Here is a 16,302-nt window from a genome sequence, read left to right on the forward strand (position 1 = left end):
TCAAGAGAGTAAAACTAGGAATGTAAAAAATCTATAACTAATCATGACCTTATCACAACATTCTATCATTGGAATTCGCATAATTAGCATATCATTCATTGCCGATTTCACATTGACACATTGGTCATGACATATTAATTGCATTGATAAGAGCAATTGTGTGGATTTTCTAATATGCTAAATTATGCCATTAATGATATCCCCCGAGTCCAGTGTCCATCAAATTAATTAGGCCTATGTCCCTTATAAGAACAAAGAATTAACTATTAAATAGGTTATTTTGGCAAACATTACAATATTAGGCACTGTTCTGATGACAGGAGAGGAAAGGGTTAGTGGGAGTTGCGAAGACGTTCAGACTTTCCAGCGTCACAGTATCCAGATGCAAGGGCTGCGTACAAATCTCAACCACACTTGTAAACCTGGGGCTTCAGAATTGGCCCAAATCGATTGGTGGCTGCTGCAAAATGAGGCGGTCTTGTGAGGAAAATAGGAAATACAATTGGACAAAGACTGCGCTCGTCAAACTATAGTCCACGCCCTTTTCAGTGGGGTAGGGTGAGCGTAGAGCTAGCCCATCCTGGACAGCTCCAGCTGCCCAAACAGTAGACATAGGAGGAGGAGAGGGCTCGGACATGGGGAGAATCAGCACTGGCCCGTCTGATAGAGATCGGTAATTTTTTAAATAAAAACCCGAGAGGCCTTAGAAAACAAACAAACGGAAAACCCATCCCGGCATATAACATGAAATAAATCAATGGACTGAATGAAGACTGCCTACAACGCCTATCGATGCCTGGCCAAGGATCTGGATGCTTACGCCATGAACCCAGAGATGACAATGGACAGCATTGGCAATCTGCATGGTGGAATAAGCCATGAGCAGGATTTGATGAACAGTCATAGCCCCCACCACCATCACAATCGGAACACGGGGGCTTCCTTGCGGATACATCAGGATCTGGCTGCGGCATCGTCGCGGACCGCGATGGTGTCCAGCATGGCAACGATTCTGGACGGAGCCGGAGAGTACCGACCAGAATTGTCTCTCCCGCTCCATCACGCCATGAGCATGCCGTGCGACACATCCCCTCCCGGGATGGGGATGAGCGGCACCTACACCACGTTAACTCCACTGCAACCCTTACCGCCCATTTCTACAGTTTCGGACAAATTCCACCATCCGCACCACCACCATCATCATCACCACCAGCGTCTCTCTGGGAACGTAAGTGGGAGTTTTACGCTGATGCGGGACGATCGGGGTTTACCAGCAATGAACAACCTCTATAGCCCCTATCATAAGGACATGACCGGGATGGGTCAGAGTTTATCCCCCCTGGCCAGCAGTCCCCTCGGTAACGGCTTGGGCTCCATACACAACACCCAACAAAGCCTCCATAACTATGGCACACATGGGCATGACAAGATGCTTAGCTCCAACTTTGATGCCCACACTGCCATGCTGGCCAGAGGGGATCAACATCTCTCTCGAGGCCTCGGTGGCCCAACGGCAGGTATGATGCCACATTTGAACGGGATGCACCACACAGGGCATCCGGGCCACCCTCAATCCCACGGGCCTGTGTTGGCTTCTAACCGAGACAGACCGCCCTCCTCCTCTGGAACACAAGGTAGTAACTCGGGGCAGCTGGAAGAAATAAACACCAAAGAAGTCGCACAAAGGATCACAGCCGAACTGAAGCGATACAGCATCCCGCAGGCAATCTTCGCGCAGAGGGTGCTGTGTCGCTCGCAGGGCACTCTTTCCGACCTCTTAAGAAACCCCAAACCTTGGAGTAAACTTAAATCGGGAAGGGAAACCTTTCGGAGAATGTGGAAATGGCTGCAGGAACCCGAGTTTCAGAGGATGTCGGCCCTTCGGCTTGCAGGTAAGACAAGGTATCTTCTTTAAAAACATACCTCTTCCGCCGCTGACTACGCCGTGCTTATTCCCCTCATCACTAAAACAGAGTTCACGAAGCGAGTAAGCCTACATTTCAGTGGAGAGAAATTTATTTTCACTTACAGTGTTTTCAGCTAATGGTCAATAATTGCGATCAATATTAATGACAGTTGAATTAATAATTTTCTCCCCTGAAAGAAGTGTTTGCTTAATAGATTGTAAACGTATCTTGCACATTTGGATAATAGTCTACCTTTTAAATGAATGCGTCAGAGAGCACTTTTTTAGTGACGAGGTATAAATTGTTAACGAGGTTAAATTGTTAACACTTTCCCGATGTGATGCTTATTCGGGTAGGCTATTTAACAAAGAGCTGCTGGAACAGTATTTATCCGTTCACTTTAGGCTGTATAAAATAGTTCCATACATTTTCTGCCTAGCCTACTTTCCCTCTGTTTTGCTGTGTCTGGCACATTTCAGTAACTCAGGATGTTTTGCTAGTATGTGTAGCATCCCAAACAAAACACCCCTAATTATTTTTTTTAAAGAAAGGTGTCACCTCTTTTTGAAAAGCATAGGCTACTGAAATTCTGGTAGGCACTGTGTGTTTTTATCCAAACGTCGTTTGAGCGTTTCTGTCCGTAAGATGAAATGCTACGTCTGTGTAAGGTTAAGAAAATGAGAGTTCGAAAAGTGGGGAATAATGAAAGAGAGGGACGGTGATTGTAGAGAGGGATTATGTTGATGGGAAGGGTTATTATCCCCACACAAGACCTACGATGTTGGAGCCCTCGTATCTATAGGCTACTGTAAGGTTGTTGCCCCCTCTAGCGATCAAATTTATAACCATCAATACGCGCTTCTTTTGTTCTAGGAGAAAGGCCCCGATGCTAAATCTAGATTACTCTTTAATATTGATTGAACACAAATTTGTTGTTCCAAATTATTGGCAATCTAATCGTGTATGATTGACATCAAATATACCATAAACTATCGACACATAGCCCATTATAAATACATGGTTGTTTCTCAAATGACTTAATGGCGAAATGTTATTGTAGAATGAACATTTTGTATTTGTTCCAAAAATAGGTGCCAAAAAAGTCTTAATATATGCCTATGTAATTGCACTATACTATTCTGCAGTTTGCGCGTTGTGTGGAGTTATACTTGTATCATGTAGCTTACTCTATTGAGTGGTTCAACAATCTTGATTACCATAATAGGAGTTAGTTGCATTTATCATTCAAAATGGGTTTTTACGCATGTACGATCAGAATCACAAGGCCGGTGAATGAGAGGAGCACGTTTGTTTATATAGCTAGCTACTGTGTCCGATGCGCACAAACACTCTGAGTTTTGGCTTATCAACATTACATGCAGACATTCAAGGCCACCACATTTTTCAAAAATTAGGACCTGCAAAATTGGTCTAGGCTACTATTAATCAGTCAATATCCGCCTTTCACCGTCCCTGACACAAGAAGATTTTTTTTCAGATGGAGGGGAGGAGAATGTTCAAAGATTTGAGCTGATTAAGTGAATCATAATTGTATAAAGGTGAAATGGAGCAAGCTGAAGAGTTTGCATGCTACCAGAAGAGCAATATTAGTGAGAGGTTTGGGAAAGCAGTCTTGCCTTGCGTTTCCCCGTAGGATCGGTAGCTTACAGATGGCGGTAAAGTCTGCGGCCGGAGCACTGGGGGAAGGTATTATGTGATCGGCGAGGCAGGGGAATTGAAAAGAAGAGCAGAAGCTGCAGAACCTCGATGAATTATTGATAGAAATCACGGCGTGACCCACAGCTCCTGCACAAAACGTCACCTTGTCTTGGGTTAACTAGGCAAAATGGAAAGTGAGGCGTCTGGCATTTCTTAGATTTTATAGCCAGTACGATTTCTTTTAAGATTAAATATTTCATTCCAGGCAAATAACCGCATTTGATGTGCAGTCATCGCTGCTATGATTTTTCAAATTAGTAAACAATTCGGCAGTTGTTTACATGGCTGACTACATGTTGCACTGAATACATTCCTGTATGCGTTGCTGAGTAATGTAAACATATCACCAATGTGTAGCCTATGCAATAGGCCAGTGGATGAAGTTACTGGGCGATTGGTTTGCTCGGGCGTACTTCTTCACAGAAGGGTGCAGGTGTCTTGTCACCGCATGGTTTCACCAGAGAAAATGGCCCTGTCCTTGTGCTAATAATTTAGTCAAATCAAACGTGACATTCGACTCCAGCCCATTCCTCTCACACGACATGCAATCAGCCCGGACTGCCACCTCAGGGTGCCTCAAATCAAGGAGCGCTCTCATTTTCACCGAATCATTGTTATTCCTCTCACAGTGTGTAGGAACAACTTGACTAAATAAATGATGAAAATGGACAAGTGGCATTAAGAATCAGGGCTACTGAGAGAGAAAAAAAACTCTGGGGTGAGACCATGGATCTCACTGACCACAAACAAATGAAGTTAAATAAATACACACACGCGTCGAGTCTAATAAAAGTTCGGGTTCATTGGCAACCCGTTTCAATCTTGATAGCCTAATTCCTTCACCAATTTGAAGAGAATACAAAGAAGATAATCCCCTGTCAGATATCCTCATGCAGTCAAACCGAGATTCAGCAGAAATCAAACGACGTTCTAAATCAATAAAGCTTATTAAATTAATTGTAGGATTTCTAACCCCTTAAAGTTTTAATTTTAAGTATATGCGTTTGCCGTTGATAGCCTTCTAGTTTTCATTTGCGATAAAAATCAAATAAAATAAAATAAACATAGGCTAGTATCAGGGCCTATTTTGTTATTTCATGCGCTGTTGACTATAAACACTCCTCGGCAACACTTTTAAAAACATTAGTTTAGTTCAAAAGGTAACACTGAAGGTAGAAACTGTGGTTAACCACCTCTTGATCACAAATGGTGTAAACTACAATTTATTTCACAGGATAAAATGCGCCATTCCGTCTCTCATTCGTCTAGTTATGTCACTTTCTAAAACAAATATGTGAAGCTGTATGGCGATGGATCGATGGCGATAATCTCTTGAAGATTAAAAGAGCATTAATGCTGGCAACAATAACACAAACGTGTGGACCCAGCGCGCATTGATCTGGAACCCGATCTCGGCTGTTTCCAGTAAAGCTGACGGTGGAGATCTCTTCCCAGCATTGAGGCGACTCCAGCAAACCCGAGTCGGCCGGCCTGTCCCCACCTTCATACGCTTTACAGTGACGGATCGCTTTTAATCATGTGTGTGTGTGTGCAGATGCGAGCATACAGCACGTTCACAATCTCCGGGAACTAAACAGTAGCCTAATAGCTGAGGGAAAGTACCTAAGAAATAGATGTCGCGAATGACCTTCGTCTGGATTTGGACACAGTTCATCCCTGAAGACACAGCATGGCTGTGCGTGAACAGCTACGCTTGTGGTGAATGACCGTGCTAACTCAGAAGGTCGTAGTTAGCCTTCCCTGCTGTCCTCTTCATTCCCAGAACAGAGAAATGCAGAAGGGCAATGTGCATATGTTTCGTTACTCCTGAATAGCCACGTGGTTTCTGAATGGCATATGTGACGCTGACGCATGGCAACTAGAAAACACTTATTGGGGACGAAATTCAGCCATTTTTTGTAGATCTCATATTCAGTTGGGCTCTCAAATGCTTTGTTGTCAAATCTATTTCCTGTACAGACTGCATTAGGCTAATGTAATATGTGACACCATGGCAGTGGCCTACAGTAGGAGTGGGAGAGTGATCATACTGAAAGTACACAGTCAGGACCCTCTCTCAATTCTATTAAAACCACATTATAATCTCATAAAGCAACAGCTCATTTGCACAAGGGGAAAGAAGTGCACTACAGTTGGAAAGGCTGAATGCTGCAATAGACTCAAAAGATGAAAGCATTGGTATTACAGGATGTGTCTTGTGACTGATGGTATTTGCTCTGTACAGACATGATCATTTTGACTATATTTTGATGATCTACATATTGATGAGAAGTGCTAGGCTTCCTGGACAGTGTATTCAAACACAACAACCATATTATGGTTGTAGCATTTTGTGTGATGTCAACATTAGAATAAAGGGCATTTGTTAAATCAAAAAGCATTGTTGTCAATTCCACCCACTACGGCCAGACAAGCGTTGTTTTGTATGGTGTGCTGCCAGTGTGGCCAACGTGGAGGCCAGGGTTGTAGGGCGAGGGTCTGAAGAGCATAGCGTTGCCTCATGGCACTGTGGTTGTCAATAAACAGAGCAGCATTCTGCCAAACACATGTTTACCAGCGCACCTCAGCATGGGTGCTTTCATTTTCCACTGTGTGGAGATGAGACGGAAGGATGGCAGACACGGATTCTTGGCCACATTCCCGTTATAGTGTTCCTGGTTAATTAGTCTTACGCAGCCTGTGTTTTCATTAGAGGTTGAGTAAAGATAGAGGCATATATTGATATTCATGTTAACAACATTTAGAAAAGCACAGATAATCCTCTCCTGATTAAATAGGTATGTGAAACTCCACCACTTCTATATTGTAATGTAGCTCTCGCTCTTGTCCAGAGTCAGACAGGAAAACAGATCCATGATTTAATCTTTTACTCCAAATTTTTGACTAACTGTCAGTGAGGCAATTTCCTCATCAGCAGAAAAAAACATCACTGAGTCAATGGATTCTCTGATTGGCCATATCGCGTGGCTGTTGATAAGTGTGTTTGGCAACAGAATCTTTGGACTCCCGATGTCATCATCGTTAGTGGTGTGGATATGCTCAACTGTGAATGTCCACAGCCATTCAGGCCCTCCTCCCCACATCCCATTTGATTAAAGAGCCTTCCCCCTCTCTACGTGTGAGGCAAACACAGAGACTGCCTTTGTGCAGTCCTTGATAGAGATCAAGTGATGTTCGTTCTGCTGTCAAAGCAAACAGTGCACTTCGGATGGGTGGCTAAAAAAGCAAGCCGATACACAGAGAGAGAGAGAGAGAGAGACCCAGTTCATGAGAGAGGGAGAGAGAGAGAGAGACCCAGCTCATGAGAGAGAGAAAGAGGGAGAGAGAGAGACCCAGCTGAGAGAGAGAAAGAGGGAGAGACCCAGCTCATGAGAGAGAGAGAGAGACTCAGCTCATGCGAGAGCAAGGCGTGATGAGCTCAGAATCTCATTTCTGTGTGAGAGCCTCACTTGCATACAGGAAGCACGCGGGGGCCGCACATTAACGATGTCTGCACACACACACACACACACACACACACACACAGGGAATGACACAGCTAAGTGCCTACCACGCAAACATAATGCATTTACCCAGATGCATTTATTCACACACTGCGCCATAATGAAGCACCACAGCTTTAGATGTCTTCAGCTCCCGGAAGCGACAGGGCCGTTATGAGAGAGCACCGGCCTAGATCAGATCGCTGCATTTTAAAGTCAGTAAGCAGGAGAGAGAGAGAGAGAGAGAGACACACACACACACACACATACACACACACACACACACACACACACACACACACACACACACAAAGAGAGAGAGAGGAAAAAGAGAGAGAAACAGAGAGAAAGACAAAGGGAGAGGAAAGAGAGAGAGAGAGAGAGAGAGGAGAAAGGCTGAGGAACCAAAGAGAAGGTGATTTACAGCAGACTGATAGACTGACTTGTGCTTTAGAGAAATGTCTGGACGCTTTCCACAAGGAATTTCTGTAGAACAAGAGGAATCATCATTGCAGCTCATGTTTTGCGGTGGAATATTGATCTCAAACCTCAATCACCCTACATCACAACTGTATCAGTTCCAACTTTCAAAGCAGCCTCCAAAAACACATTTGATGCCATACATTCATTTGCTAGCTGTGTTTTCATTCCTTCTTGGGTGAATTAGACCATCACATACAACTCGCAGAGCATTTGACATCTTTGTAGTATGGTTTTGAAACATTTTGTATCAAAAAGGGAATGTGTATTCAGGAGGGTGGATTTGAGGCGAAAAGATGTCTATTGAAAACAGCAATAGTGAAAGCCACAGACAATGCACTCATGTGTGGAATTGATTTCTGCAGAGCGAGCTCTTTTTGAAAGGAGAATTCGTATTCAGCTTTAAAAAACGACTTTCCGACCACAGCCAAACAAAACCCTGTCTGTCTTCAAGGCGAAGGAATGTCAGAAATGCTCTCACCTGTTCCCTGCTATGGGCTGAGAGGCAGTCACGAATGACACATCATTATTTCCGAAGGGGCCGGGTGGGTGAGGGGGCACGTGTGAGTGGCTTGTTTATGTGAATACATTAAAAAGCCCTGTAGTGTAGTGGCTAGCAGCAGGCTAATCCTCCCTCAACACCACACCACTTGTCAGGGTCTCCTTCAGCTGGGCTTTTGTGTAATGGAGAGGGTCTGGCTCAGGCAGAGGGAGGAGCAGCACGTTCCTCAGCACCTGTGACCGCCAACATGCAGAGGAGATGAAGGAGGGAAGCTTATGCTGTGCTATTGTTTTTAGCATTCCAGGCAGGCAGTAATTATATGAATAAATTTACAATAGGAAGTAACTGTATGTTCAATCAACATTTACTTTTTAATGTTTATGGTATGTTCTAAAATGATCACAAGGGATATTAGTCATGGTGGGTGTATACATATTTCAAAGTATACACACTCTGTTATCCTACATATGTAAAGTATTTTCAGACTGTTTATTAGAATTTGTATTTGCCAATTATTGGCAATTATTGTTGGAGAAATGTTTGCTGTGCAGAAGTAATCATCTATTCAATGAAACCCGTTGTTTGTTTGGCACAGAACAATCGCCAAATAAAAAAATACACAAAAACAATATATTTTCAAATAGGCATTTAAGGCCAAACTTAATGAAGTCAGATATGAGCGAACTCGTGACAGCTTTGCGGTTAGATGTGTTGTTCTACCGGACCCTACCAGGGGTGCTCTCTCTGGGCCCCGTGTGGTTAGAGACGCACTGTGCATTGATTTACATTCGCCGGAGAAGAAAGATCAACCATGAGAGAAAGAGAGAGCGAGAGAGAGAGAAAGAGAGAGAGATCCATTTGATGAAAGGCCAGGGAAACCTCCCGTATCGATCTCATTGATTTAACCTTACCCCTTTGGAAAACCCCAAAGTTGGCACCCCTTTCCCACCACCGAAACACTAAATCCCTTTGAATATTATAATGGTGATTTTGATCATACGGCAAACGTTGCCGTGAAGACTAAAGGTGATTCAGTCACTGCTGTTGTGTGTCAATTGACAAAAGAAATGGCGCCTTCAATATCCTGTTTCTTGTGCACTCGTTCTTTGTCTTTGCTGCTCTAAGACTGTTGTCTTTTTTGGCGTCGATAGAATATTTGGTAATGACAATTAATTTCTTTACTGCACAACGCCAAAAGCTCTATTTTCCGTAAACTAGCAAGGCCTTGACATTACATTCTTTTTCATTAGCCTACTATGTTTTAAAAGAATGCTAAGGATGCCAACGTTTTTATTTAAAGGTAAATTGTAAGAAGCTTAGACACTTGAAAAGACATTGCATGGAATTATTTAGGGTTTAAAGTAGTTTTATGATTCATCTTGTAATTATACATTTTGTATTGGCCTTCGTCTGGCTTAGTGACAGTTGTTTCCTCCAGCCAACACTATCAACGGTTCACGGTACAAACAGTCAACTTCTCAGTGGCCACACCAGTTTTTTTACATTTTCTATAACAAGTAATGATGATAATTAATTATTTATTTCGACCTGTAGCCTAGGCTTCTCGTCCGTTTAGACTAGCCTACTCTTACTATTAGGCCTACCCCCAATACTGGTATATCTGAAGCATGTAATTGCTTACAAGGACAGGGCTAGGTATAGCTGTTTGTGTCCGTAACCTAATACTTTCAATTTTGTTCTGAGAATGAGTGCGTTAGCCCCCAAATTAAATACTACTTTTACATAGTCTGTTAGTATTTCTACGGACAGTTTTGTCATGTTTAAACATTGCATACATGAAATTAGACGAGAACAGGCATGGTTTCAAAGATGACCCCCATGTAATGTGTAGTAGGCTATGCAATTTATAAATTTTATGGCAAATGTAACATCTATGTAAGGCCTCAGACCGCAGGCCTACTTTGTCTCCAAGGGATTTAGAGGCTGTTGGAATGGCGCTTACCTCTCCTGTTACAACACAGGCCTATTAAACAGCAAACACTGCCCCCTATTGGAAAACAAATGCATTTATCTTGATTTACATAGTCCTTCAAAAGATTCTGAAAAACAGCGGAGGTATACGCCCACATTAACTGGCAAAACAATCCACGATTAAACAATGTCTAAGAACAATACGTGTGTTTCATACATATGCAGACTATATTATTCGGTAGGCCTATAGGCCTATTATACTGCAGTATAGGCCTACATAGCCGGATACATTTTCACGTAGCCTATAATTCGAGCAATATATAGTGTAGTTTAAGAACCCTGAACCGGTTTTTTTTATTCAACACTCTTAGAAAAAAGGTGCTATATAGAATTTTGTTCTATTGCATGCTTCATATATCCTAAATGGTTCTTTAACAATTTTCAAAGATTCATCAAAGGAACCACTAAGGGTTCTATAAACCTGCATGATTCTATATAGCACCCCAATAACCCTTGTTTTGTGTAGCCTATTTAGGCTCCTAACCTGATGAAATGAAATGGTAGCAAACGAATGGTGGTTGGTCCTCTTTGAAATACCGCGGTTCAGCACCATGGACAGCAGAAATAAATCTGAGCTTGTTTTGTGTTTCGCTGGACATGAATTATGAATGTTGAGTGTTGAAGCACGGGTATTCATTGCATTCCATCAAAGATTTAGTTTGACTGCACTAGAAAAGCGCAAGAACATCCCAGGGGAAGCGATCTAACTTGGCCTCTTCAAATTGCGCCATTTGAAAGACAGTCTAGTATCAAACCACTCCAATAATCCTTATGCTAGGGGCTGGCTTGATACCGCTGATAACTGAAAATAACATCAAGACGAAGGCGACTCTTTCCGAGCACATGGAATTAATATGAAAATTGAAATTAAGGTGTGGAAGTAGTGGTGATTATAATGCCAACCTCGACCCAGTCGCAAGGGCGCTCAGACAGCAACACAAAGCTGCTGCAGAGTGTGTGCTTATTTACACCCGGCGGCGGACAGTTTCCTCTTACATAATAGTTTTGTACTCAATTGAGTACTTAACCCGATTTCAATCGATCTTGCGCGGTCTCAGTTGTGCATACTTAATTCAAAGAGGTAATCAAATCAAATTCTTAAGCCCGCTCCGATGCTGCGCACTCCGCTCCCTCTCTCTCACACACACACACACACACACACACACACACACACACACACACACACACACACACACACACACACACACACACACGGCACAAACTACGAATACATAAACAGGACGCAACTGGGGATTTCTCTGTGTGGAACATAGAAGATGAAGAGGATCTTCGTGTCTGGTACACTTCAACACGGCTGGGAGTACAGTGCTGTGCAAATTATATTAAATGATAATATCACATAAAAAATGTAAAGAATAGCAAGTTTAGGCTTTTAACAGTCACTAATACATACATTAGTCTGTGCATGATGATTGGCATGGCCTGCATGCCTGTTTGTTTTAGTGTGCTTGGACATATTTTTTTCCCTGAAGGTTGACAGAGAATGTTGTTCCCTGGCTGTAAGGTATTCTATCTGTTTTTGCTATTTGTGGATATGCTGGATGTACATTTGATAAATGTCATGTATGTGATACAGAAAAAAGCCCAGATTTCCCTAACAGGCACACCCGTGAGTACAAAGCACAATCTGGAAGTATAAAAGTTAGTCATGCTTGACCAAATCAGCAAAGCGACCCTGCCTTTAGGAAAACCATTATATCACAGTGAGTGCTATAGAGCCAGATCATTTCTCCTATCCCAGTGATCCAGGTGATCATCAAATCCAGTGTTAATACCCGGAGGGCTGCTTAGCTTTAGCATTATGTGTCACACAGACATGGAGTGTAATATATTATTTACCCCCTGCTTATATTGCTGGGAATGTGGCTATTGGACATCCATCAACTCAAAGAGCGGACACCAACGGATCCTAGCCTTATGTTACATTTTATAGCAAGTGATACTTTAGTCAATATCTTGTGATCAGTCATCTCTGTGTTTGATTGTGTGGTTTTACATCATAGCTGACTCTGAACATATTATTGCTATTTCTACTGTGTAAGTAGAGAAGGACTTACAAATCTGTCTGTGGACTGGGTACTTCAAAGTTCTTGACTCTGTTGTGGTATTCACCAATAATAACTCATCTCTTCTTCCTTGTTTTCCTTCCTGGTTGTCTTGTGAATCCTCCCAACCCCCCAGCATGCAAAAGAAAAGAGCAAGAGCCAAGCAAGGACAGGAGCAATACACCAAAGAAATCCCGCCTGGTTTTTACTGACCTCCAGCGCCGCACACTGCTGGCCATCTTCAAGGAGAACAAGCGTCCCTCCAAGGAGATGCAGCTGACCATCTCCCAGCAGCTGGGGCTGGAGCTCAGCACCGTCAGCAACTTCTTCATGAATGCCCGGAGGCGCAGCCTGGACAAATGGATGGACGAGGGGAGTCCAGGCGGCAACTCCTCAGCCTCCAGCACTTGTACCAAAGCGTGATGGGAGGGAGGGGGGGTGGTGGGGGGGTCAGGGATGGGGTGGGGGTGGTGCTGAGGAAGGGGGGTAACGGGAGGAAGGGACGGGTGTGCGGAGGGGTGGGGGTGGGTGCGGGTGGGGGTAACGGTCAGTATGCCAGGGATGGGTGGACCACTCAAAACCAACCTTTTTTTAAAGAAAAAAAATCCTTTTGGAGAAGGCGAGGAGAGGGGAAGGGACTGTCCACTGGCACGCTGTAGCAAAAAGCAAGCTGACTTCTAACCCATGACAAAAGCACATCATCATCCACACACACACACACACATCCAGCCCAAACCACCCATAACGCTCCACACTAGTGTTTTGGGAGAGGTATTCCCATTTCACTCTTAATCTATGTCATGCAAAGGGTTGCATTAGAATATAAGTGCATTAGATTATAGATTTAAATATTTCAAACATTTCCCAATATCTCAGCCTGATCCTGTTTACCAAAGGGCTGGTTGCCATCCACATTCATCTTGTTGTTTTTTTGGCCACAAAGCAGATTTACACAAAATGCATTTCAGTTGGCTACTTCATCTCTCTGATGACTCTCCATTCATGTTTAAGTCTGTTATGATTATTTTACACCACCACCATTGATTATCTAAGGTATTCATATCGGTGACCTTCATAGACATCAACAGAAACAATATGGATTAGGGACAAACATAGAGAAGGAACTACCTATACCTCTATACCATCAGATATTCATATAGTACAATGCATTGCACATTGGATGCATAGCTATCATTCAGAGGATTTGATTACTTGCAGTGCATCTGTAATTTGATCAGGCCACAAAGAACATGGCTCACAAAGGGTTAAATGGTAGCCCTTGATATATCAAGGTAATTCCAATTTCCCCAATGCCAGATACTGGCAAGTTTGAAGCACAAATTTGCCCCATTTTAAACTGTAATGCTGATACGCATATACTTACTGACACAGCTCGCAGACACAGACATACTTGCGCACACAAAATTTGAACAGAATCTAGCGACTGCTACGACTGTTCTGTCCCACCAGGCTTTAGTGGACGGCTTAGTTACATGAGCACAATCTTGAAGCACATTTCATTTGCAATAGAACTGGGGCTGCTCCATGCAGATCGTTCTTCACTCCTTAGATTACTCAGGACGCCAATTTTAAGAAGCAGTTGAAGAACACCCATCATAGCATCCTCCCCGCACATGCAAGAACACACACACACACATACTACACACACGTACACACAAACACACACTTACAGACAGGACAACAAACAATTGAACTTATACTCACACACACAAATGCAGCCACACAAACGAGACAACTCAAAACAATCACAAGCCAAATCATGCCATGTTTTACACTTGAACATCACACATTAGTTTTTGTTTGACACCCCATGACCACTGCAAACCAAATGAGAGCCTGCTGGGATTGAACTGGTATGGCGAATCAGGGCCTTTATCATTGAAAAAGAGGACAATCTCAAAGACGATGCCTGCCAGCCTCATCTCCAGCAGGCTCACAGGATGATGGGAGCGCTGGGCGCCCAGTGGTCCTCGTTAGCGCAGACCTTCCTGGAGCCTATGAAACTAAAACAGGGCTGCGCCAGACCAGGGCTCTGGGCGTCCAGGCACTCCCACAAGCAAACCCCCGGTCTCATCGCCTTCAGTGTTGTTCGACGCTGAACGAGTTCACTAGCGACCAAACCAAACTAAACCCCTCTCACTAATCACATGTAAATATAGGATCTCCTGCCTGTCTATACCGTTGGGTTTTAATGGAATGCCATTGTTTCAAAAGCCACATTGCCATCTTTCCATCACCACCACCACCACCACCCATACACACAGACCACAGAGTGAAATTTGCGAGCCAGTGGGTCGTCCCTTCCCCAGAAACACAGGTTTTCATGTAGAAGCAAGCCAAAGGCTGGACGGATGATTGAAATGGACACTTGAGACTTTTTCTATTTATTGACAAATCGAAACCAAAGAAACTTTTTCTGCACCTAACTGTTCTACAACTTAAAAGCAACTGTTATAAAGAGGAAGAAACGTTATAACAGTGAGGATACCGAGGAAGAGGAGGGAGAAGAGGTCGCTGGGAGGGCGGAGGGGTAGCTTCGTCTCTGCCCGACGCGACAGGGACTTTGAAAGGGGGAAGCAGATTTGGGACTAAAAGGGTTAAACACGTGTGGAAGCGCTGCCCTCGGCGGCGGCCACTTCCTAAGGCAGAAATAATGTGTCTCTCAAAAGTTGAAGATTGTCTTTAACGTGTGCCTATGCAGTTTTTTCACGAAAAAATGGAAAAGAACAACGAAAACCTCATCAGCTACAATACCAAAGATCCACAACTTATTCCTACAGCAGTTTCTCCCCACTCCTGTTCCCTTACCCTGTACTAAAGCCTGGAATACATTCAGAGAAGCATGCCACGCACACACATGCGTATGCTGACCCTGGAAACGCACGTGTGTGGGTGGATGTGATGTGTGTGATTAATTGTGGAGGTGGGCCTGCTCACAGACATGGGGTCCAGGGATTCAGTTCATCTCGTACACCGTCACACAGACTACCTCGGTTCTCCACGCGCGCGCACGCTCAGCACTGCAAATCTGGGCCTGACAAACGTGTCGGTTCAGCTTTTCACGCCGCGGGACACAGAGAGTGTGCTTCAGCAAAACCGTGTACCAAAGATAACTAAAGCACACTCCTGTGGACCGGGCAAACCCTCCCTGACTAGGAAACTGTACGTTAGTCCCCCGCACTGTCATTCCTATACTTGGTATGTGCTAAGAGATAGACTTCTGATATCCCATCTGTTCAGTATTTTCATACAGCATAGCTAGTTCAACATCACATTTACACACAGAACAGCAGACTCCCTGCTAATTCTGCACAGTAGTAGCAAACTACACTATTCAGGTTTCACATCAGAGATAGAGGGCTTAGAAGTGTATCTAATGCTGAAATGAGAGTGATGAACGATACATTCTAGGCATGCCATTTATACTCTTAAAATTGCTTAAACCAAAAAAAAACTAATGTACCCTTACACAAATGCAAAGTTACTATGAAACCAAAGACGCAAGTTTCTGCTTCAGTGCAAACAGGTGAAAACCAAACCAAAGAAACCCCTCCCCTGTTTTATGGAAGAGCAATACAGTGAAGTTCGGAAAGACGGACTAGTCTGAAGTCTGGTCTGAAAGAGGAATGCCATCCAGCCCTCTCTCCCTCTGTTTGTCCTACATTAAGTTCACCCCGTGCAGAGGACTGAATCCCCTCTCTCATGTCTGTGTGCGGCCACTCCAATGGGTCGCAAGGGTCAGGTGTTCAAAGGCACATCCATGACGTGTTCAGTTTCTCTCAAGAACAAAAAAGACAAAGTAGTCCCCCCTCTCCCCCAGTCACAGTACTGAAACCAAGCCAAAAATGGACAAAAACCCACAAGTTCTTCAGTTGAAGAGAAAGAAAACTGCTCAACTATCGGTCGAATAGCTTTATCCTATAGTTTTCACTCTTGATAGCTTTTAGTCCAAAGATCCTCCTTGGCTCCAGACCCCTGCGGCTCCAGGAGCCGTGCGGGCGGGCAGGGAGTCCCTCCCCCATTTGCTCACTGCAGTCTGCTCTTGAGGAACATGTGCCCACCATGGATATGAAATCAAACCAAAAAAAAGAGGTTTTCATTGCTTGTCTTAG

At 43.7% G+C, this 16,302-nt stretch overlaps 1 protein-coding gene across 2 annotated transcripts; it reads left to right on the forward strand.

The window, feature by feature from the left end:
• The first annotated feature begins 634 nt into the window (after positions 1–634).
• Positions 635–12,592, forward strand: onecut2 (one cut homeobox 2). Of its 2 annotated transcripts, none has more exons than XM_062554504.1 (2): positions 635–1,892; positions 12,306–12,592. In XM_062554504.1, exons 1-2 carry the CDS (start codon positions 767–769, stop codon positions 12,590–12,592), a joined length of 1,413 nt encoding a protein of 470 aa, XP_062410488.1. In that variant the 5' UTR covers positions 635–766. The 2 variants fall into 2 exon arrangements, with proteins under 2 accessions (XP_062410488.1, XP_062410489.1); XM_062554505.1 differs by having other exon boundaries at positions 635–1,902; positions 12,306–12,515.
• The last annotated feature ends 3,710 nt before the right edge of the window (positions 12,593–16,302 follow it).

The sequence above is a fragment of the Sardina pilchardus genome, chromosome 14 (assembly GCF_963854185.1).
Source record: "Sardina pilchardus chromosome 14, fSarPil1.1, whole genome shotgun sequence".
NCBI lineage: Eukaryota > Metazoa > Chordata > Actinopteri > Clupeiformes > Clupeidae > Sardina > Sardina pilchardus.